Raw genomic sequence first — 23,500 nt, 5'->3', positions numbered from 1 at the left:
GGACCACATCAGTGTTTACCTCATTTTGATCAGCTTCCCACTATAATGTTTATTTCCAATAACATGAAGCTCAGAGCTGTGCACGGTTCACTCCATCGCTTAAACCATCTTCCCACATCTGTTGTGCGTGCATGCGCGCATAAATGTCCCTATTACATTTCTTCAAATGTATATGAATAGAATTTCCTGCCCGTGCTGTGGACTTTTAAACCTTAATGACGGGCAAAGCCGCTGTTGAATCCACCTGAGGAACAGTTAGATTTTGAAATATTGTGGAGTTCAATTAGCTGTAGGAATACAATTGGCTGTTCAGGCTGCCACTCGCTGTTTTGTGAGTTATGAGCGCAACCACCAACACGTTTGTCTCTGAGAAATACTGGCATGATTTAACAGAATATATTCTGCCATGTACAGAATCCGCTCCGTATACTGACGTTTTCAACTCCTGCTCTGTCCTTAAGATATCCATGTCGTTAGCATTCCCCTCCTAGCGGAAAGAAATGCAGGACTGCCAAATAAGGCCAGCTCTCTCTCTGTCCCCCCTCCCTTTCTTTGTGGAGTGTAAGGAGGGGGTGAGTTTCCCAGCAAGGGGGCTGGGTGGAGATGAGATCCTGGGCACCCAGGGTGTGGGGGACAGCATAAACTTCAAATAAAACTTGTCCGAAACGAAGACAGGATGTTACAGTGGTTTATTGATTTCATCGACAAATGTAAATTAATCGATTTGTGAGCTGCTGACGTGCGGGAATAAATAAGCTGGTACCGACTCACTCACAGTCACACACAATTAACTGACCGGCGACAACCAGGGGCAGTTTGAATAATCAGTCCCATTTCTCACTGTCACTCTGCATCACGGAACTGATGATTATCAAATCACACTTCAGGTCCGTGTCCCAGATCACCGCAGATCCAGGGTCATTTCTGAACCCTTGCGAATTGCTTCTGGAGTGCGGTAAGATAAGGGCGGGAGTTAAGGGGGGGGGGGGGATCGGCCAAATTGTCTCCATCTTGTGGACGGGTATATTCACACATTCAGACGTTTACAGGTACACTCTCAGTCCGGGTCTAGACTCCTGTAGAGACTCCAGTTCATTCTCCCCAGTCCCACTGAAATTATTCACTGCCAGCCTGAAACGGATGGAAAAATAAAGATGAAAAAGAAACCAGATTATATAACCGTGTCAGTAACAGAGTACTGGGGTACCAGAAAACCCGCGGATCTGATGAAATTTTTATCACATTGAACATTAACACAGACACTCACATGATCTGCTCCAGACTCGGGTGGGTCAGTATGAGCCGGCGGAGAGCAGGGACAGACTGGTCTGTGAGCGGGTTCCATCCCAGGTCCAGCTCTATCAGTGATCGGTTTGTACTGAGAGCGGAGGCGAGATCCTCAGCACCAGAATCTGTAAGTTCGACATGGTTCAGACTGGAAATGAGAGATAGAGTGAGGGTGAAGGACACAGAGAGACAGGGGCAGTACAAATTTCCAGAATTTATCAGTAACACAATTACTGATCACATTAATGTTCAGTGTCAGACACCCAGTGTCTGTAAACACAATCTCCCACAGTCTGGTACTCACTTCAGTGTCTGTATTTTACACTCCGGGTTCCCAAGAGCCGCAGACACCAGTTTCACTCCTGAATCTCCCAGGTCATTCCGCCCAAGACTAAACAGAAACAGACAAATTAATGAATGGGTCTGAAGGAATTTCTCTCACTCGGTTATTTCAGGAAACATTGAACCTTTCAGTAAACCACTGATCAGTGTTCCCATCACTGTCAATGTCCCTCACTGACCAGTTACAGGGGATTCACTGATGTCAGTAATTTAGTCTGTCGGTGTGACCCTGTAAACTCCTCATATTCTGTCTCATTGCGCGATGGTTAGGAAAGTGTTCCTGACCTGTGAGTGGATCGGAAGGGACAGGGTTGAAGGGGAGAAAGTCCCAAAGTGAGGAAGATTTGTGAATAGAGAAATGTCAGTGGGAAATGACACCATCTGAGGAAAAGGATGGAAAGACGGGACATGAAGGAGGAAGGGGGATGTGAAAGAGAGATCCCACAGGACGAAGCGGGATGGAGAAGAGAGATTCCACAGCAGGAACGGAGTTGGGGAAGAGACATCTCACAGGAGGAAGGGGGATCGCATTTGTCACAATTCTTCACAATCATATTCACTATAGTTTTACCCAAATCCCTTTACATTGAAACAACACAATGGAACAATTTCACAGTTCAGAGTGAGAGAAAAATTAAGTTACCTCAATACCTGGAACTTGTGCAGCCAGGGTCCCAGCTGCTGGATTCCTTCACACAAAATGTGGCAGTACGACAGGTCGAGACGTTTTATTGTATCACAGAGTCTGACAACATGAGATAGGACCGCGCAGTCAACTGGGGTCAGTGTCATTCCACTGAATGAAAGTTCTTCCACAGATCCCAGTGCGGTCTGAGCCAGTTCACGATTCTGAGACTCAAACAGGTAGTGAAATGTGTTCAGGAGCCTCCTTTTACCAGCTTCACTCGATGTGTTTTCACTCTGGCGTTTAACCTCCTCCTTCACCCAGTCCATCACCCGACAAGTTGTTTCATGAGGAAATGGACCCAGAAACTCCTCCAGACCTCGAGCTGTCATTGGGGAGGAGAGACCAGCAACAAAACGGAGAAATACCTCAAATCGCCCATCTGTCGTGTTGTGGGCTTCAGTGAGGAATTTCAGGATATCTCCGGGATGTATAGTCAGGAATTGTGCGACTGCAGCTGTAAACTCTTGGATGGTGAGGTGTGGGAATGTGTACACCACGCACTGGGCAGAATCCTCTCTCCCCAAAAGCTCCATCAGGAACCCAGACAGAAACTGGAATGGCTGCAGATTGTAGTTGTTCAAATCTCCATCTGTAAACACAGTTCTCTTATCGGACACTCCTCTGAAGGCCATCTGACCAACCCTGAGTAACACATCACGGGGGTTCTCAATCTCACGGCTGTGGTTTTTCAGGATGCTGTAAATACAGTAGGAATACAGTTGGGTGATGGTCTTGGGAATTTGCTGTTGGTCCCTGTCTCTTTGTGTGAAGAAAGGGCCGAGTGCAAGTGCGAGGATCCAGCAGTAGGAGGGGTTGTAGCTCATGGTATACAGGATCTCGTTCTCCTTCACATGTTTGAAAACAGCTGCCGCCACCGTCTGATCATCAAAATGCTTCATGAAATATTCCTTCCATTGCTCACCAGCAAATCCCAGGATTTCTGCCCAGACCCTGATCTCTGCCTTTTCCAATAACTGTAACGCAATGGGGCGTGTGGTCACCAGCACCGAACACCCTGGGAGCAGCTTGCCCTGGATTAAACTGTACACAATGTCAGACACTTCACACCAGCACCGAACACCCTGGGAGCAGCTTGCCGTGGATTAAACTGTACACAATGTCAGACACTTCACACCAGCACTGAACACCCTGGGAGCAGCTTGCCCTGGATTAAACTGTACACAATGTCAGACACTTCACACCACCACTCAGGATCTGGACACTGGTGTTTAGGTTCTGTATCTCTCCATTTGTCTGCAAAATAGATTCTGTGTTTGAATTCATCCAAACCATCGAATATGAACAACAATCCCTGTGGGTTCTTCCAGACATCTCTCAGGAAATTCCCAAAGTAAGGATACTGATCCAGAATCAGTTCCCTCAGGTTTGTTCTGCAGTTAATGGAGTTTAACTCCCGGAATTTGAAACTAAAGACAAACTGGAATTGTTGGAATATTTTCCCCGTGGCCCAGTCATAAACAATCTTTTGTACCATTGTTGTTTTCCCAAACCCCGCGACTCCGGCCACTGCTGCTGATCTCCCAGATTCGGATTTACTTCGGGAAAAGCTGCTCTGGAATAACTGATCAGTCTGGATTTTTTCCATCTCTCCGTGGAGATGTTTCTCTCTCCAACGCTCGTGGTCTCTGCGTCTTGCCAGCAGCTCATGTTCAACCAGTCTCCGATCTCGAACAGCAGAAATGACGATTTCTCAGCGTATCGATCAACCAGGTGGAAAACCTTCACCTTCTCCCTCATCAGGATCGTGTTCACTCTCAGTGTTTCAGTTTGTGCCCGCAGAGTCTCCATGTGTTTCTGTTGAACATCTTCAATGGGAACAGACAGTGTTCAAACTGTTAGATGTCTCAACTCAGAACTTATTATTTAAGCACACAAGAGTGAGCCCAAAGCTATTGCATTAGTTGAATTAATCAATGAATGTCCGTACAGTAAAGTAAATTTGCATAACAGTCCCCTGACTGAACAGAGAGGCCTGGTCTGGATAAACACATGGTCATCATATTTCCATATTAACTGTGCTGTGAAGATGAGAATTTCCCTGGTAGTTTACTGACCCCCGACTGTCCCGTACTGGACACCCTCTCACTACAGCCACAGATATCACTGTTCATGTGGAAGAAACTTTTAATCCCCATTGTTGAAGAGGTGTGTGTGGAGATAGAGAAAAGGGACGTTGGCATTCTGTCAAAGGAACAGGTCGGGGAATCACAGCTCCCCCCTCCCCTCTCAACATCACTGATTCAAAATGCAAAGAAGTATATTCGCTGATCAGCATCTGCTCTGTGGCTGGGTGGCTGGGGGAGAAAATGTCAATGTCTTGTTCAGGAGATTGAGACAGTCAGCATTTTGACACAAACCACAGACAATCCACCCACCCCCCACTTCCATCATCACAGATGATGCTCAGCTCACTGGGTTCGTCCAGAAAATGGTTCGAGACGGCAGATCTGCAGTACCGGGTCTCTTAAAGAGTCTGTGTTGTAAATGCTCAACAGATCCAAGATTGAATATACACGAGTGTAAAGGAGAAGGAAATAATTGTTATTCTGGCTCTGATGAAGCTCAAACTCAGATAGTGTATGCAATGGAAAACTCAGTATTTTTTTTTCAATCGTTCTGGTGGTGGGGTGCGGTTGTTAGTTGTGGATGTGTTGATCTGTCTTACTGCTTGAGGAAAGTAACTGATTTTGAGTCTGGTGGTCCTGCTGTGGATGCTATGTTGCTTCCTCCCTCATGGGGTGGGGCAAACAGCCCATAGGCAGGATAGGTGGGATCCTTCCTAACGCTGCTGGCCCTTTTCCAGAGCCGTTCTGTATATACGTCGCTGATGAGAGGTGGGATGGGGGTGCCGGTGATACGTTTGGACAGTTTTGACTACTCGTTGTCCTGTTAGCCACAGTTATGCAGCATGTTGGCCTGCCCTCTGCATCACAGCTGTCGAAGGACGCTAATGTAGATGTGAGTACAGGTCAGCCAACGTCTGTGGAAACGGGAGAGACCACTGGTCTATGGCTTTAAATACACGTTTGAAAACCATGTTGTTTACAGCTCGGGAGTTAAAGAGAGCAGAGACCGAGGAATTTTGGTAGCAGCCAGCATGAAGTCTCATTACACTGTGATGTTTAAGCATTCTCCTCATTTAGATAATAGTCCACCCTATTGTTTCTCTTGCCAAAATGCATTATCATTCATTCCCCAACATTGTAATCCATTTGCGACACTCTTCCAATTCGTCGAAGTTTTGCTGCAATCGCATTGCTTCCTCAGCACTATCTGCCCCTTCGCCAATTTTTGTATCATCAACAAATGCGGTCAGTAAAGGAGCCCAGCAGAAGCAACTGATTGGGCAACCAAGGTCAAGTGACCAAGCGGTTTTGAAAGACTGATACCAATAAATAGAGGGGTAGCTCAAGTGGAGCGGCCAGTGCAAAGCTGCCAGTAGAGGTCTGGAGCTTTGGGGCTTTGACTCATGGAGCGGCCTTGTCGAGGGTAAAGCCTTGTGAGGGAACTGCGAGTCTTTGGCTTGAGAGATTTTGGCAGTTTGACTGCGCAATCAAGTCAATTACGATTTGAATATCTTAACAGAAAGCAGTTAATTAGATAATTCAAGATTTGAATAGCTCAGAATCAGCAGAAAGCAGCTGATTGAGCAATCGAGCTCAGGTGACCAAGCAGCTTGAAAAACTCAGACAAATAAATAGAGGGGTAGCTCAAGTGGAGCGGCCAGTAAAGGAGTTGAGCTTTGCGGCTTTGACTCGGGGAGCAGCCTTGTTGAGGAAAGGTCCTTGTGAGGAAAGAGCGAGTCTTTGGCGAGGAAGCTGAGGGAGGAGACTACGCCACAGTTGGTGAGGGTGAGAGGTGGTGAAGAGATGACAGGTAAATTGGTTCAGTGTGATGCTTGCCTGATGTGGGTGGTCAGGGACACTGATGGTGTTTCCGGCTGCTACAACTGTGAAAAGCGTGTCCAGGTTCAGATCCTGAAAGACCGTGTTAGGGCACTGGAGAGGCAACTGGATGACCTCAGGTTCATCCAGGAAAAACGTGAGTTTTCTGGACAGGACCTACAGTGAAATCGTTACATCCGAAGATAACAGAGGAGAGAACGGGGGCGACGATGAGGAAGAGATGGAAGCTTGAAGTACAGGAGACCCCGGGGGATGTGCCTCTTGAAATCATGTTCACCCTCTTGGAAGCTTGGGACAGAAGACACTGCCAGTCTGAGAGGTGGACGGGTCTGCGAGTCAAAAATTGGCACTGAAGCAAAGCCAAAGAGACAGACGACCGGCAGAGCTGTGGGTTTTAGATTCTTAGACCACTTGGATCAGTTTCGGGGTAAGGATGAATTGTACAAAAGGGACGGGTTGCACCTTAGCAGTCAGGGGACCAGCATTCTGGCAGGCAGGTTTGCCACTGCAACACGCGTGTGTTTAAACTAATAAGTGTGGGGAGGAGACGAACTGGAAATATAAGGATGGAGTTAAAGGGAAAGAGTGAATAAGAAAAGTTAAGAAAGACATCAGAATTTACGGGGCAGAAAGCTCAGGAGGGGATCGGAGAGTATGGCCAAGTGCAATAGGACCAATGTGACAAGAAGGGGAGTAATGGATTAAAAATATTATATATAGATGAGCTTGAATTTCAGTTGGAAGTTGGTAAGTATGATGTTGTAGGAATAACAGAGACATGGCTGCAAGAGGACCAGGGCAGGGAAATGAATATTCAAGGATATACATCCTATCGGAAGGACAGACAGGTGGGCAGACGGGGTGGGGTGGCTCTGCTGGTGAGGAATGAAATACAGTCCCTTGCAAGGAGTGACATAGAATCAGGAGATGTAGAGTCAGTATGGGTAGAACTGAGAAATTGTAAGGGCAAAAAGACCCTAATGGGAGTTATCTACCGACCCCCAAATAGTAGCCTGGATATAGGGTGCAAGTTGAATAAAGATCTAAAATTAGCATGTTGCAAAGGTAATACTACAGTTGTAATGGGGGATTTCAACGTACAGGTAGACTGGGAAAATCAGATTGGTACTGGACCCCAAGAAAGGGAGTTGGTGGAGGGCCTCTAGATGGATTCTCAGAGCAGCTTGTGCTGGAGCCTACCAGGGAGAAGGCAATTCTGGATGTAGTGTTGTGTAATGAACCGGATTTGATAAGGGAACTCTAGGTAAAGGAGCCATTAGGAGGTTGTGACAATAATATGTTAAGTTTTAATCTACAATTTGAGAGGGAGCAGCAGGATCAGTGATTCTCACCGTGGCTAACAAGGGAAGTCAAGGAGAGTATAAAATATAAGAGAGAAGAAGTATAACATAGCAAAGATGAGCGGGAAGCCAGAGCACTGGGAACATTTAAAGAACAATAAAAGATTACTAAAAAAGGCAATATGCGGAGACTATAAAGGAGGATAGTAAAAGCTTCTTTAGGTATGTGAAGAGGAAAAAGTTAGTTAAAACTAAAGTTGGGCCCTTGAAGGCAGAAACAGGTGAATTTACTATGAAGAGTGAGCAAATGTCAGACGAGTTGAACAGATACTGTGGATCTGTCCTCACTAGGGAAGACACAGACAATCTCCCAAATATAATAGTGGCCAGAGGACATAGGATAATGGAGGGACTGAAGGAAATTCACATTATGCAGAAAAAGGTGTTGGGTAGTCTGATGGGACTGAAGGCTGATAAATCCCCAGGGCCTTATGATCTGCATCCCAGGGTACTTAAGGAGGTGGCTCTAGAAATCGTGGACGCATTGGTAATTATTTTCCAATGTTCTATAGATTCAGGATCGGTTCCTGAGAATTGGAGGATAGCTAAAGTTACCCCGCTTTTTAACAAAGAGGGGAGAGAGAAAACAGGGAATGATAGACCAGTTAGCCAGACATCAGTGGTAGGGAAGATGCTGGAGTCAATTATAAAAGATGAAATAACGGCACATGTGGATAGCAGTAACAGGATCCGAGTCAGCATGTATTTACGAAGGGGAAATCATGCTTGACTGATCTTCTGAAATTTTTTGAGGATCTAACTATGAAAATGGACAAGAAAGAGCCAGTGGATGTAGTGTACCTGGACTTATAGAAAGCCTTTGATAAGGTTCCATATAGGAGATTAGTGGGCAAATTAAAACACATGGTATTGGGGGTAGGGTATTTACATGGATAGAAAATTGATTGGCAGTCAGGAAACAAAGAGCAGGGATTAATGGGTACTTTTCAGAATGGCAGACAGTGACTCGTCGGGTACCACAAGGGTTGGTGCTGGGACCGCAGCTATTTACAAAATACATTACTGATTTAGATGAAGGGATTAAAAGGAACATTGGCTAATTTGCAGATGACACAAAGCTGGGTGGTGGTGTAAAATATGAGGAGGATAGACTCCAACGCTTCAATCACTTAGGTTAGGCAAACTGGCCTGTAATTCCACAAACAAGAGAAAATCTGCAGATGCTGGAAATCCAAGCAACACACACAAAATGTTGGAGGGACTCAGCAGGCCAGACAGCAGCTGTGGAACAGCTGACGTTTTCTTTCGAGATCCTTCGGCAGGACTGGAGACAAAAAGCTGAGGAGTAGATTCGGAAGGTGGAGGGGGAGGGGGCGGAGGGAGAGTGAAGTGACAGGTGATAGGTGAAACTTGGAGGGGAGGGGATGAAGCAAAGTGTATGAAGTTGATTCTTGATAGAGACAGGAGGCCATGGAAACAAGAAAAATGTGGGGAGGGTCACCAGAGGGAGGCGATGGACAGGCGAGGGGATAACATGTGAGACGTACGAGGGCATGGGGAACGGTGAAGGGGGAGAGGAAGCCTTTCTGGAATCTTAAGAAATTGATATTCATGCCATCAGGTTGGACGCTGCTCAAAAGGTGTTGTTCCTCCAACCCAAGTGTGGCATTATCCTGACGGTGCAGGATGTCATGGACTGACGTATCGGAATGGGAATGGGAAGTGGAAATAAAATGGGTGGCCACTGGGAGATCAGGCTTGTTCTGGCGGACACAGTGCAGACGCTCGGCACTGGTTTCATCGAGAGACAACAGACCATACCGAGATCAACTACGCCTCCCTCTTTTGCTCTCTCCAACCACTATTTTCCTTTCTTCCATGCCTTCTGTCTCTTTTACTAACCAACTTCCTCGCTCTTTGCTCATCCCTCCTCCTCCAAATTTCACCTATCGCCTGGCATTTCTCTCTCCCCTCCCACCCCGCCCGCCAGCTTTCAAATCGACTCCTCAACGTTTTATCTCCAGTCCCATCGAATGTTCTCAGCCCGAAACGTTTACTCTACTTTCTCCATAGATGTGCTGAGTTTCTCCATCAACTTCTGTGTGATAGACTATAACTTATTTCTTTTGTCTTCATCCCTTCTTTATGCTTCTTTTTGTTACCTATTGCTAGATTTTAGAAGCTTCCAAATCAACTAGCTTTCCTCTCACTTCTGCTACATTATATTGCGTATCCTATTCTATTATGCAGTCCCTAGCTGCCTCCTAAGGGATCATTTACAATAACCTCCCTGATAAGATCTGATCTCAGTGTGTCAGGGACATGTAGGGTATCACAGAGTGCCGGGAACCGGTTAGGGACGTGTGGGGTCTCACAGTGTCTCAGGACACTTGCGAGGGATGTGTAGGGTCTCACAGAGTACTGGGAACCTGTCAGAGCTCTGTGGAGACTCACAGTGCATCAGGACCTTGCCAAGGTTGTGTGGTGTCTAAAGGCGTGTCTGGACCCTGTCAGGGGTGTGTGGAGACTCACAGTGCATCAGGACCTTGCCAAGGTTCTGTGGTGTCTAACGGCGTGTCTGGACCCTGTCAGGGGTGTGTGGAGACTCACAGTGCATCAGGACCTTGCCAAGGTGGTGTTGTGTCTGACGGCGTGTCTGGACCCGGTCAGGGGTGTGTGGAGACTCACAGTGCATCAGGACCTTGCGAAGGTTGTGTGGTGTCCAAAGGCGTGTCTGGACCCTGTCAGGGGTGTGTGGAGACTCACAGTGCATCAGGACCTTGCCAAGGTTGTGTGGTGTCTAAAGGCTTGTCTGGACCCTGTCAGGGGTGTGTGGACTCACAGTGCATCAGGACCTTGCCAAGGATCTGTGGTGTCTAAAAGCATGTCCGGACCCTGTCAGGGGTGTGTGGAGACTCACAGTGCATCAGGACCTTGCCAAGGTTGTGTGGTGTCTAACGGCGTGTCTGGACCCTGTCAGGGGTGTGTGGGGTGTCATAGTGTGTCAGGGCCCTGTCAGTGGTGTTAGGGGCTTCACAATGTGTCAGGACCCTGTCAGTGGTGAGTGGTGTCTCACGGTGTGTTGGGACACTGTCTGAGGTGTGTGGGGTCCCACAGTATGTCAGGACCCTGTCATTAGTGGGTGGGGATTCACAGTGTGTCCGGACCCTGTCAGGGGCATGAGCTGTCTGACAGTGTGTCAGGAACCAGTCAGGTGTGTGTGGGGATTCAGTGTATCAGGACGCTTTCAGACGTGTGTGGGGGTCTCCTAGTGTACCTGGAACCTGTCAGGTCTGTGTGGGGTCTCCCAGTGTGTCAGGAATCTGCGAGGGGTGTGTGGGGTGTCTGTGTCGGAACCCTGTCAGGGGTGTGTGGGGTCTCACAGCGTGACAGGATCCTGTCAGGAGTGCGTGGGTCTCTCTATGTATCAGCAACTTGCTGGGTGTCCGTGTGGTTTCACTGTGTGTCAGGAACCTGTCAGGTGTTTGTGGGGTCTCACTGTGTGTCAGGACCCTGTCATTAGTGGGTGGGGATTCACAGTGTGTCAGGAATCTGCGAGGGGTGTGTGGGGTGTCTGTGTCGGAACCCTGTCAGGGGTGTGTGGGGTCTCACAGCGTGACAGGATCCTGTAAGGAGTGCGTGGGTCTCTCTATGTATCAGCAACTTGCTGGGTGTCCGTGTGGTCTCACTGTGTGTCAGGAACCTGTCAGGTGTTTGTGGGTTCTCACAGTATGTCAGGACCCTGTCATTAGTGGGTGGGGATTCACAGTGTGTCAGGACCCTGCCAGGTGTTTGTGGGGTCTCACAGTGTGTCAGGACCCTGTCATTAGTGGGTGGTGATTCACAATGTGTCAGGACCCTGCCAGGTGTTTGTGGGGTCTCACAGTATGTCAGGACCCTGTCATTAGTGGGTGGGGATTCACAATGTGTCAGGACCCTGTCAGGGTTGTCTGGTGTCTCACTGTGTGTCAGGACCCTGCCAGGTGTTTGTGGGGTCTCACACTGTGTCAGGACCCTGTCATTAGTGGGTGGGGATTCACAATGTGTCAGGACACTGCCAGGTGTTTGTGGGGTCTCACAGTGTGTCAGGACCCTGTCAGGGTTGTCTGGTGTTTCACTGAGTGTCAGGACCCTGCCAGGTGTCTGTGTGGTCTCACTGTGTGTCAGGACCCTGCCAGGTGTTTGTGGGGTCTCACAGTGTGTTTGGACCCTGTCATTAGTGGGTGGGGATTCACAGTGTGTCAGGACCCTGTCAGGGGTGTGTTGGGTCTCACAGTGTGTCAGGACACTGTCATTAGTGGGTGGGGATTCACAGTGTGTCAGGACCCTGTCATTAGTGGGTGGGGATTCACAATGTGTCAGGACCCTGCCAGGTGTTTGTGGGGTCTCACAGTGTGTCAGGACCTTGTCATTAGTGGGTGGGGATTCACAGTGTGTCAGGACCCTGTCAGGGGTGTGTTGGGTCTCACAGTGTGTCAGGACCCTGTCATTAGTGGGTGGGGATTCACAGTGTGTCAGGACCCTGTCATTAGTGGGTGGGGATTCACAATGTGTCAGGACCCTGCCAGGTGTTTGTGGGTTCTCACAATGTGTCAGGACCCTGCCAGATGTTTGTGGGGTCTCACAGTATGTCAGGACCCTGTCATTAGTGGGTGGGGATTCACAATGTGTCAGGACCCTGTCAGGGGTGTGTGGTCTCACTGTGTGTCAGGACCCTGTCATTAGTGGGTGGGGATTCACAGTGTGTCAGGAATCTGCGAGGGGTGTGTGGGGTGTCTGTGTCGGAACCCTGTCAGGGGTGTGTGGGGTCTCACAGCGTGACAGGATCCTGTAAGGAGTGCGTGGGTCTCTCTATGTATCAGCAACTTGCTGGGTGTCCGTGTGGTCTCACTGTGTGTCAGGAACCTGTCAGGTGTTTGTGGGTTCTCACAGTATGTCAGGACCCTGTCATTAGTGGGTGGGGATTCACAGTGTGTCAGGACCCTGCCAGGTGTTTGTGGGGTCTCACAGTGTGTCAGGACCCTGTCATCAGTGGGTGGTGATTCACAATGTGTCAGGACCCTGCCAGGTGTTTGTGGGGTCTCACAGTATGTCAGGACCCTGTCATTAGTGGGTGGTGATTCACAATGTGTCAGGACCCTGTCAGGGGCGTGTGTGGTCTCACAGTGTGTCAGGACCCTGTCATTAGTGGGTGGGGATTCACAATGTGTCAGGACCCTGTCAGGGTTGTCTGGTGTCTCACTGTGTGTCAGGACCCTGCCAGGTGTTTGTGGGGTCTCACACTGTGTCAGGACCCTGTCATTAGTGGGTGGGGATTCACAATGTGTCAGGACACTGCCAGGTGTTTGTGGGGTCTCACAGTGTGTTTGGACCCTGTCATTAGTGGGTGGGGATTCACAGTGTGTCAGGACCCTGTCAGGGGTGTGTTTGGTCTCACTGTGTGTCAGGACCCTGTCATTAGTGTGTGGGGTCTCACAGTGTGTCAGGACCGTTTCTGGTGTGTGTGGGGTCTCAAACTGTGTCAGAACCCTGTCAGAGATGTGTGGGGTCTCACAGTGTGTCAGGACCTTGTCATTAGTGGGTGGGGATTCACAGTGTGTCAGGACCCTGTCAGGGGTGTGTTGGGTCTCACAGTGTGTCAGGACCCTGTCAGGGGTGTGTGGTCTCACAGTGTGTCAGGACCCTGTCATTAGTGGGTGGGGATTCACTATGTGTCAGGACCCTGTCAGGGGTGTGTGTGGTCCCACAGAATGCCCGGAACCTGTCAGGGTTGTCTGGTGTCTGGCTGTTTGTCAGGACCTGCCAGCGATGAGTGTGGTCTCAAAGTGTGTCAGGACCCTGTTCGCGATATATGGGGTCTCACAGAGTTTCTGGACCCTGCCAGCGATCTGTGAGGTCTCATAATGTGAGAAGACCTTACCAGTGGTGTGTGGGGTCTCACAGAGTATCAGGACCATGTCAGAGGTGTGTGGGGTCTCACAGTGTATCAGGACCATGTCAGAGGTGTGTGGGGTCTCACAGTGTGTCAGGACCATGTCAGAGATGTGTGGGGTCTCACAGTGTGTCAGGACCGTTTCTGGGGTGTGTGGGGTCTCAAACTGTGTCAGAACCCTGTCAGAGATGTGTGGGGTCTCACAGTGTGTCAGGACCATGTCTGGGGTGTGTGGGGTCTCACAGTGTGTCAGGACCATGTCAGAGATGTGTGGGGTCTCACAGTGTGTCAGGACCGTGTCTGGGGTGTGTGGGGTCTCACAGTGTGTCAGGACCATGTCAGAGATGTGTGGGGTCTCACAGTGTGTCAGGACCGTTTCTGGGGTGTGTGGGGTCTCACAGTGTGTCAGGACCGTTTCTGGGGTGTGTGGGGTCTCAAACTGTGTCGGAACTCTTTCAGAGATTGTGTGCCGTCTCGCAGTGTGTCTGACCCCTGTCAGGGGTGTGTGGGGTCTCCATTCAAAGTGTTCGGCTGAAATTGGGAGCGTAGGAAAACATTAGTTGTAGACATATTTTCTTTAGAGAATATGACAGTGGTAGAAATGCTGTTCTTCAATAGTCATGGAGAGATTCTGTTTCATGTACAGAAATGGCTGTAGGAATTTCACTGTCGTGTTTGTTCCCTCGGCAAACAACATGAGGAATAGTGAACAAAAAGCTTGTAGCGATTTACCAAACCCATGGTGCAGAGAAACCGAGGGGTTTCATTGATATGATGTGGACTGGAACAGCATTAACAGAGGTGAGTAGTTTGTAAACATCCTGATTCATCTCACTCTGGTCCCATATTTAAATTATCATCTTTGGAATTTGTTCTTGTAATTGAGAGAGACAGTACCAGGGTTCTGGCCGAGGTTCCTTATATTTCTGTTGAGAGCTTTGAATAATCAGGTAAAACATGGGCTGATGCAATATTAATAAGTTTTGTGATGTTTGTCTTTCCTAAGCTCTCTCCTCTGTTAAATGTGCAGTTGAGTGATCTAACTCAGTCTGCAGTGATGAAGCCTCACAATGTCTTGAGCCCAGGAACTGCCCCGGGCTCCGTTTTCACAGTAGTGTAGTGTAGATGTAGTGAGCTTTCCATCCAGACGGTCGCAGTTTAACGAATTGCAATATTATTTAGAGATATTTTCAGTCATTTTCACCTTCCTTGCTGCGATCCCATAACCCTTGGTTTCTCTGTCCTAATTCCCATCTCTCACCCTTCCACAGTGTCCAGCGCACAACACCAGCAGACAGGAATTCCAGCTTCTGTGGACTGAGCTGAGGAATATGTCCCCCAATCTCACCCTCTCTAACACCGTAGCAGTGTTTGCACTAGGGGGTGTAGATGTGAACACAATGTATTCACATTCTGCTCTGTGGTTGAACAGACCAGTTGGGATGTCACCTGATTTTCTAATTAAAGTGTTGCGATTGTTACTATTCTGTGACTGGAACTCTAAGAAAAGATAATCTGCTGGGGGAAGTTTAGAAAACGGTTAAGAAAGAGTCTGTTCAGGAGAGGGCCGTGGCTGTCAAGAGAAGATTTTGGCATCTTGTGTGAAGAAATATAAGTTTTTAATTCCATTTTCCATATCCCCCTCTCCCTTTCTCCACGTAGACTCTTGTAGGCCCTGGAGCGGTGTGAACAATTTCCTCAAACTCGCCAGCTCTCTGCCTCTTTCCTCAAAATGACATTTGAAAACATTTGCTCTAAGAAACATGCTTCCATGTGTCTCACTGTGTTCTCTGTCACAGTGCCCATATTTACCTGGTCAGATCCCTGTGGCTCAACAACCTAACCGCCGTACGCAAATTACAACCGTTGGCGGAAACAGAGGTCAAGTTTCAACTTAATGAACTCTGCTCTGGGCTATTGCATACCGCCCCACTACCGGAGGGATGTTGAGGCTTTAGAGAGGGAGCAGAAGAGGTTTACCGGGATGCTGCCTGGATCAGAGGGCATGTGCTATGATGAGAGGCTGGATGAAGTTAGATTGTTTGCTCTGGATCGTCGGAGACCGAGGGGAGCTCTGACACAGGTTGAGAATATTATGAGAGGCAGAGATAGAGTGGACAGCGATCACCAGTTTGTCGCGGTTGAAATGTCTTTTACCAGAGGGAATGTATTGAAGGTGAGATACTGTAGAATGAAGTAGGATGTGAGGGAGAGCTTTTTATTCATCAGAGAGCCGTGGCTGCATGGACCGCACTGCCCGGTAAGGTGATAGAGACAAATTATTAGAAGCTTTTTAGAGACGTTTGGATATACACATGGATGTAAGGAAGATGAAGGAGTATGGACATGGTGCAGGAAGGAGAGATTAGAGTTCGGCTATGTAGATTTACCTCTCAGCTGGTTCGGCACAATATTATATGACTAATGACCTATTCCTGTGTTATACTCTTCAATGTTCAATGCACGTTCACTTACCTTTCAGCTCACTGAGAACCTTGATTAAACCTTGAGCGGTGTTTGATCGATGGGAGTGATCACAACCTGTTTGAATTTAAACACATTGAGGGAATGATGTGTAAAATTTTAAAGTGTGCTATATTCAATCCAAATTTGAATTAATCTCTGATATTTTCTCACCATATATCTGTATTTCGTTCAGTATTTTGTCCAACATTGGAACATCATTCCACATTTTCACAAAGGTTTCCCACATCACCCTCTGGGCACGGGAGCCTTTCTCCATCACCAGGCTCAGGAGGAGTTTAGAACTGTCCGCCCGCTCTCCCTTATCAGCGAGATCAGAAATTTTCTGTGAAGAGTAACAGTGAACATATTGGCGACTGACAGATTCACACAGAGAATGAGAAGTAAATGATGTGCTGTGTAACGGGATCAGACTGAGCAGTCACCCGGACGGGTGCTGAACCAGTCTGGACATGGACTGTACATTCTGAGTGCAGAGCACAGGGAGGGACATTCACTGTGAACCTGGTCCACCAGTCAATGAGATCCTGGCTGGTCTGTGACCGCTTCATTGACGTGGCTCCAATTCCATAAATAATCCCTCACTGGATTTGACGGTGTAAAACAGACACCATAAAATAACGATCACAGAGGAAGAAATAAAACTGGATGATTTTATTTTATATAACAGAATGAACAGCCTCAGAGAAGTTGCAGAACTTATGATGTGATTCATCTCCTCAGTCCGCCAGTGTCCAACATGACAGCGGATTACTGGGTGACATCTGACACCTTTCACTTCCCTTTTCCAGTAGAGGTTTTCTCAGTGATTACACGTTACAACATGGCAATGTTCCCCGATTCACACTGCATGGAGTCACAGATTGTAACAGAATTATCTCCACCCAGAACTGAACACACCCAGGCTCCTGTGACATTCACTGATGATGTCCCGGTTCTCACTGACATCCTGCCGTCACTCTGTACATTTTTCACAGATTGAAACTTCCTGTCATATTTGCAATTAATGCTGTTACTCACTCTGAACATCGAGCAGCTCCCCACCAGTCCGTGGGTTCTTTTCAACTCTTTCCATATCTGGTTCAGATTCACATGATCCGGATTGCATGTGGAGTATTTATTTCCCAGTTGTTCTTTTATCTAATTTCATATCCGTTGAGTCAGTTCCAACAGCCATCAGTCCTGTGATGTGGGAAAATTCAAACCCATTCTCCCTCCCACTCACCCGATGTTCCTCTCCGCTGAACTGTTTCTCAGCCTTTAACGCCAGGCTCACTCCGTGAACCCGTCCTTCCATCGCCTGCTCCAGCCTGTCCCGGTAGAAGTCTGTCAACTGCAGCAGCTGGAAATCATCCCAGCTTGCCAGGAGCTCGGTGATCACTGAGCCCGGACCTGTGAAGGAACATGAGGAGCATTAAAGAAATTACGGACCTCATACTGGACAGTAACTTTATCGTTGGAACCTAAAGATCACCAAACACAGTCCGAAATATATGTATATGGGGATGGGGATGTGGGGGGGGGGGGGGGGGGGGGAGAGGTGGGGTGGAACGGGCTTTGGCCGGGGGATCGGTGGCGCCGGTGTTGTAGGAGCGGGTATAGTTTCATCTGTTGAAGGCTGCTCTTTCGTGTCCCCAGGAATATCCCTCTCTGTTTGGAAAGGACTCTACTTATTCCTAAGAATATAGTAACCCAGCGTCATCACTCCCCTGGTGCTGCCCATCACCATGGCTTTGCTCTGGGTTACTGTCTGCCTGCCTGGTCAATCCCTTCCTCAGTAAATCTCTGGAGAATCTCATAAAATGCTTTAGGTACTCAGCATGTCAGGCAGCATCTGTGGAGGAGAATAAGCAATCAACATTTCGGGCCAAGGCCCTTCATCGGACTGGAAATGAGGGATCAGAAATTCTAGATATTGCCACGTTACCTTCCATTCATTGTGGTCCTCATCCGAAATGTCAAATCTTTATTACTCTCCATGGATGCTGCCTGACCTGCTGAGTTCTGCCAATATTTTTTGTGTCTTTTTATTGCCCAAAACTTTCAGCATCTGCAGAATGCCATGTCATCTAGAGTAACTCGCTATTTTAATGTGCATCACGATCTGTTAGAGGAGCAGCAGCAGACGGTAATTGTACACCTTCTACGTTTGACTGTATTTCCCCCAGAAATGTTAACTCTCTCTCTTATCTCTCTGATCAGTTTTCACAAACACTTTGTGAATTCTCAATATTTATTTTTTTTTTAAACTTTATTTATTGCATTTTTAAATGGTTACAAAGTATGAAAAAACAATGTATATAACCCATACCCCCTCCCCTTAACCCCTCCCCCCTAACTGCCCTATAGAAAAAAGAAAAAAAAGAAAGAAAGAAAGAAAGAAAGAAAGAAAGAAAGAAAGAAAGAAAGAAAGAAAGAAAGAAAGAAAGAAAGAAAGAAAGAAAGAAAGAAAGAAAGAAAGAAAGAAAGAAAGAAAGAAAGAAAGAAAGAAAGAAAGAAAGAAAGAAAGAAAGAAAGAAAGAAAGAAAGAAAGAAAGAAAGAAAGAAAGAAAGAAAGAAAGAAAGAAAGAAAGAAAGAATGAATGAATGAATGAATGAATGAATGAATGAATGAATGCCTGGTTGTTGGAAGATCTCCACATGCTCCATGGAATTCGTAATAACTTTAATATGTATATTTATTTCTTTCCCCTAATAACCAATTGTTTCATCTTCAGAGCATCTATATATTTAATCCTGTCTTTTGTAAATAAGGGCTCCAAATTTTCAAAAATGTTTCATATTTATCTCTTAAATTATAAGTATTTTTTTCTAATGGAATACAACCATAGATTTCTTTCTTCCAAGAATCTATACTTAAATGTGTATCCGATTTCCAAGTAACTGCAATATTAATGTCATTTGATCAATTAAAGAATAAATATAAAATATCAAACAACACTTTATTTTGTTACTTTCAATTAAAGGCTTATTTAAGAGAAAAATTAGGTCAAACAATGTTATTGCCGAAATCTAATGAAATAGAAATTTTAATTCAAAAAGGAAATATCAAATAATTTATATCTTGCATGTATAATTTGATTCAAAGACAGGTAATTAAGCAAGGAGTCCATAAGTCAAGACAAAAATGGGAAAGTGATTTGAATATTAAAATTGAAGAAACAAATTGGTCAAGAATTCCCAATATTGAATTAAATACAGCCGCAGAATCAGCAGAGTATTTATAAATTAAAATAATTCGCCAACATACCCGTGTCCTTTCCCGATGTTGACGACACTGGAAGTCCTCGCCTGCCGGCGCATTGACCCATTGTGAGGACAGGTGTGATCAGCTTTTGTTTCTCTGTAACAAAACAAATAACAGGAGGGTCAAACATTAATTGGGGTTTACAGGAGAACACTGTTTTGTTTTTAAACTGAGGCAAACACTTCCAAACATCTTGGGCCTGTCCACTGAAGCCTTGACAGGGCCTGATCCAGCTGAGCCCATCGATTTCCGCTCTCTCCATCTATTGTACAACGTGCCGGGACTTCCGGGGTACCTACGTGCTATATTGCACACAATTCCCTTTTCGGAGCCAATCTTGTGTCCTCGACCGGGAGTGATGTGTCAATGCAATGGCAAGGCAGGTTGAGCAGACAGCGCCCACTGCTTTGGCCCTCCTACCACTGGTGGCGCTATGGTGAGTAATGGACAGCCGTTACAGCAGTGTGGGTTGAAACATTTCTGCTGTTTAATGGGACATCCACTCCTCTCTTCACTGAATTATACAGATTTCTCAGTCACACCTGATTCTCACCATCTCCTTTCAGTTTTTCATCCCCTGGCATTGACACCAGTGGAAATGCATGGTTTGAGTCTATATAGAATCACTCTGACATCCTGAACAATGCAATCTCACACATAGCATCATGGCATCTTGTTCTGAACCACTATGCTATCTCCGGCAGAACTTTAAGACCATTATTATCATCTAAACTCGGTTAAGATTTCTTTGGACATATCACCTGGCTATTATCAGATAGGTTAATGGTACCTTGTTAAGCACAATGTAGACCCGCCATATATCCGAAACAGCAAGTTGGGAAAAGTCATTGTAACCTGTTGCAATATGAAGCAGACTCCTGAATTTAGTATCAAACTTTCTAACCATGCCATGTACATTCATATACAAATCAATGTCATGAATATCTAATTAACGAGGCCTCGACACTGACATGCACTTCCCACTCGTCACGGACATCCATTCGTTAAATCCATCTTCAGTCATCACCCTCTGCTTTCTGTCATTGAACCCGGTGTGAATCCAGCTCACCAGCTCCACGAGAATCCCACGTGACCTATCCTTCCAGGTGAGCTGCCATGCCGGATCTTGTTACAGACTCTTCCAAAGGTCAGATGAATATGTTACAATCCAGCAACAATGAATATATGATTGAAACAGGGTTTTTATAACAAATAAAACATTTCTTAAACACTGCTAAAAAAAACAAAAAGTAAACAAACGACTAACAACCGGAAGTCAGCTGCGATGTGGCAGCTCGAACAGTTCTTAAAGCGAGAATCCGAAAACAGTCCTTAAAACGGTAAAGCAAAAACAGTTCTCATAAGTAGTAATACGAAAATCCAAAATTTTACCCAGTCGCTTAGGAGACACTTCTTGAAACCATTTAAATTCTCTTTCACGTTGTGTTATTGCTGTTCCCAGACAACGTATGTTTTCATCCAAGGATTCATAATGAAGAAAATGAAACGGCTTAAAGACACTGACCTTTCTTTGGCGAAACTTTACCCAACCCTCTATTCTACCGACAGAACAGGAGTTACCATGGACATAGCTGACAAATTCCTTCCGAATGAGAATCAAACAAGGTCGAACCTGCTTGACCGTCGAAATCAACTTTCCTCGATCATTAACTTACCGAACTTCAAATCTTCACTCTCCAATGACTGGACTGGCAGTATTATGGCAAAACTGACGGCAATAACCATTGACTTAAGGCAGAAAGTGAAACTCCACTTTTAAATGAATCTGCGTCATAACATCCGAATACACAGAAACGTGGAGTCACTACCATATTCAACCACGAACTGCCCACGTCACAGGATGGGGTTCTCCTTTAATACCCGGTTGGGGGCGGGGAAACTATCACATGACCTCTCACTGGGGGGAAAATTACATCACTCCCCCATCACAAGACCATTAACTCATCTCCAGCATAGCTTCAATTACATCATGGTCACGTGACTGTTATAAGATACCCACAGGTACATAACATCACTGCTCTATTTTATCTATCTTCAGTTAGCTCTTCAAAAGTTTCCAGAATACTTGTCAGATATGATGTCCCACTGAGTGGTGCAGATGACAATTTCCCCACAATCAATGTCCAGCCGACCGGGGCTTCAGCTTCACGGCAGACTGAGGAAATTCCAATCCAGATGTAGAATTGCCGACTTGGACTGAAGCTTCCATACTGCCAGTTCCATACCCGCAGAGTCACTAACCCAATATTATGACCCATACAAAGACGTTTTGGTGCCGGCGATTTGCCGTGGTGTTCCTGCCATTTCCGATTCACAAACTGATGTTGAACTGGAACCTAAAGACCCTTTGCCGGGGCCGGGGCTCGGGCTGGTTCACCGGTCTGTAGATTGTGAGAAGATGCAGATACACTTCAGCTTGTTTCCAACAACTAAACTGAGCAGGTTTGATCACAATGGCATTGCTGTGTGGGAGCTTGTCCAGCACAGCTGTCTGCCATGCCTCCGCTGAATGTAGCAGGAAGAAAATATAAAATTATAAAGTAGAAAAATATGGGAACTCCGTACATCAGGTTACATCCGTGATAGTCGAAATGGTGGAAGATCTTACATCTGAACTGCAACTGTCCAAGATGCTGTCGATCGGCTTTTCCAGTATTTTCGTCTTCTTACTTTAAATTTCCTGCAACTGTAGCTTTATCCCTCCTCTTTATATTATGCACAGATGGTAACTGATTGTAAAATGCCAGCAACATGCTAAAATATTTGTTGGTTATCAGTTCATTCTGACCCTGGTGTAATACACTCCATACAATCAATGCCGGACAAATGGCCGCTTTCAGTGTGTTGGGAATATGTAAAGCAATTATCGACCCCAGGCTTCGATCCATCCGGAGCTTGGATCCGATAACTGGCTAGTTGTTGGAAGTAAAGTTCCCCAGGTACATCTCAATGGATGGGTTCAATCTCGGCATCAGCACCTCACACCCTCCTGGGACCAGAACACCAGGGGTTGAGCGCGGTTCCTCTCAGGCGTTTCAGTGTGAAGGACGTACAACCCGGACGGACCCCTGCGGTTTGTGTCCAGGAAGTGGAACGAGGCCGCCAGTTCGAGGAAGTTAACGGGACTCACTGCCCAACATCTCCCCCCCTCCACACCGGGATCGGCCTCAGTACTCACCTATGGGAAATTGTCGGTCGCGTTCACCCTGAGTGACCGGCCTCAATACTGACCGATGAGAACTTGATCAAATTGTTCCCCAGACGAGATCTGTCCTCCGGCTCCCAGCCGATGATCCGCTTCAACAGAGAATAGAAAAAAAAAACACCGCCCATCCGGGGACTGTGAGAGCGGGGGCGGAGCTTCGACGGCGGAACCCTCACGTGCTGCAGATTGGCGTATGAAATGGGAGTGAGAAACAGGATCATGTGACGGGAGGAGGGTCTCCCATCTGAACCGGTTTTACACGCTGCCCGACCTACCTGCCGCATTTTACACCTTATTTCGTATTTACACCAACTACAATTTTCAATTTTTCCCTCTGCATCTTCCATGTCCCGATCACTCCACCACCCGGTTCTTAGAGTTACGGGATCAATTCCCATCCCGGTCCGAAACAGAATTCCCACTCCAACAGGAATTATGCAGGTTTCATTGAAAACACTTCTATGTTTATAAACACTAATTTCTATTTACATTCCTCCGGAGCCTCACTGGACAGGAACACTGAAACATCAAGTGAGAAACAGGAGGAGGTGGCCATTCTGTCCCTTAAACCATCAACAAGATGACGGCAGCTCTTCAATCTCAGCCACATGTTTGTGTCCTATCCTCATTTCTTCGATCCCTTCGCTCTGCACACATCTGCCGGCCTCTCTCTGTTCCCGTATGTCTGATTATCAGCCACACACAGACGACTTGTTGCCGGCTATTTGACGTTGTGTTCCTGCCATTTCCGATTCACAGACTGAGGTGGGACGGGAACCTAACCTAAGGGTCTTCTGCCTGCGCTGTTGCTCAGGATGATTCACCGGTCTGTAGATTGTGAGAGGATGCGGTTACACTTCAGCTTGTCTCCAGCAGCTAAACTGTGGACATTTGATCACTATCTTCTTGCTGTGTGGGATCTTGCACAGCACAGTTGGCTGTGATGTTTCCCTCAGGGTTGCAGAAACTCAATGTAAAGTTATAAAATGAAAAATGCTGGGAACACAGTACATCAGGCCACATCTGTGAAAGGGGAAATGGTGAAG

At 46.7% G+C, this 23,500-nt stretch overlaps 2 protein-coding genes across 2 annotated transcripts; both read right to left on the bottom strand.

Moving 5' to 3' along the window:
- Positions 1 to 990: 990 nt before the first annotated feature.
- On the bottom strand, positions 991 to 3,015 carry LOC132387771 (NACHT, LRR and PYD domains-containing protein 3-like). Its single transcript, XM_059960131.1, has 4 exons — positions 2,273 to 3,015; positions 1,592 to 1,678; positions 1,268 to 1,435; positions 991 to 1,131 (listed from the first exon to the last, which is right to left on the bottom strand). Exons 1-4 carry the CDS (start codon positions 2,947 to 2,949, stop codon positions 1,044 to 1,046), a joined length of 1,020 nt encoding a protein of 339 aa, XP_059816114.1. The 5' UTR covers positions 2,950 to 3,015; the 3' UTR covers positions 991 to 1,043.
- Positions 3,016 to 3,393: 378 nt separating this feature from the next.
- On the bottom strand, positions 3,394 to 22,620 carry LOC132387781 (uncharacterized). The gene is made up of 6 exons (XM_059960152.1): positions 22,481 to 22,620; positions 19,232 to 19,324; positions 17,207 to 17,373; positions 16,135 to 16,306; positions 15,973 to 16,038; positions 3,394 to 4,143 (listed from the first exon to the last, which is right to left on the bottom strand). Exons 2-6 carry the CDS (start codon positions 19,290 to 19,292, stop codon positions 3,725 to 3,727), a joined length of 885 nt encoding a protein of 294 aa, XP_059816135.1. The 5' UTR covers positions 19,293 to 19,324; positions 22,481 to 22,620; the 3' UTR covers positions 3,394 to 3,724.
- Positions 22,621 to 23,500: the final 880 nt, after the last annotated feature.

The sequence above is a fragment of the Hypanus sabinus genome, unplaced genomic scaffold (genome assembly GCF_030144855.1).
Source record: "Hypanus sabinus isolate sHypSab1 unplaced genomic scaffold, sHypSab1.hap1 scaffold_220, whole genome shotgun sequence".
NCBI classification, from domain to species: Eukaryota; Metazoa; Chordata; class Chondrichthyes; order Myliobatiformes; family Dasyatidae; genus Hypanus; species Hypanus sabinus.
Note: the sequence above shows the minus strand (reverse complement) of the source record. Positions and strands in the feature narration are given on the sequence as shown.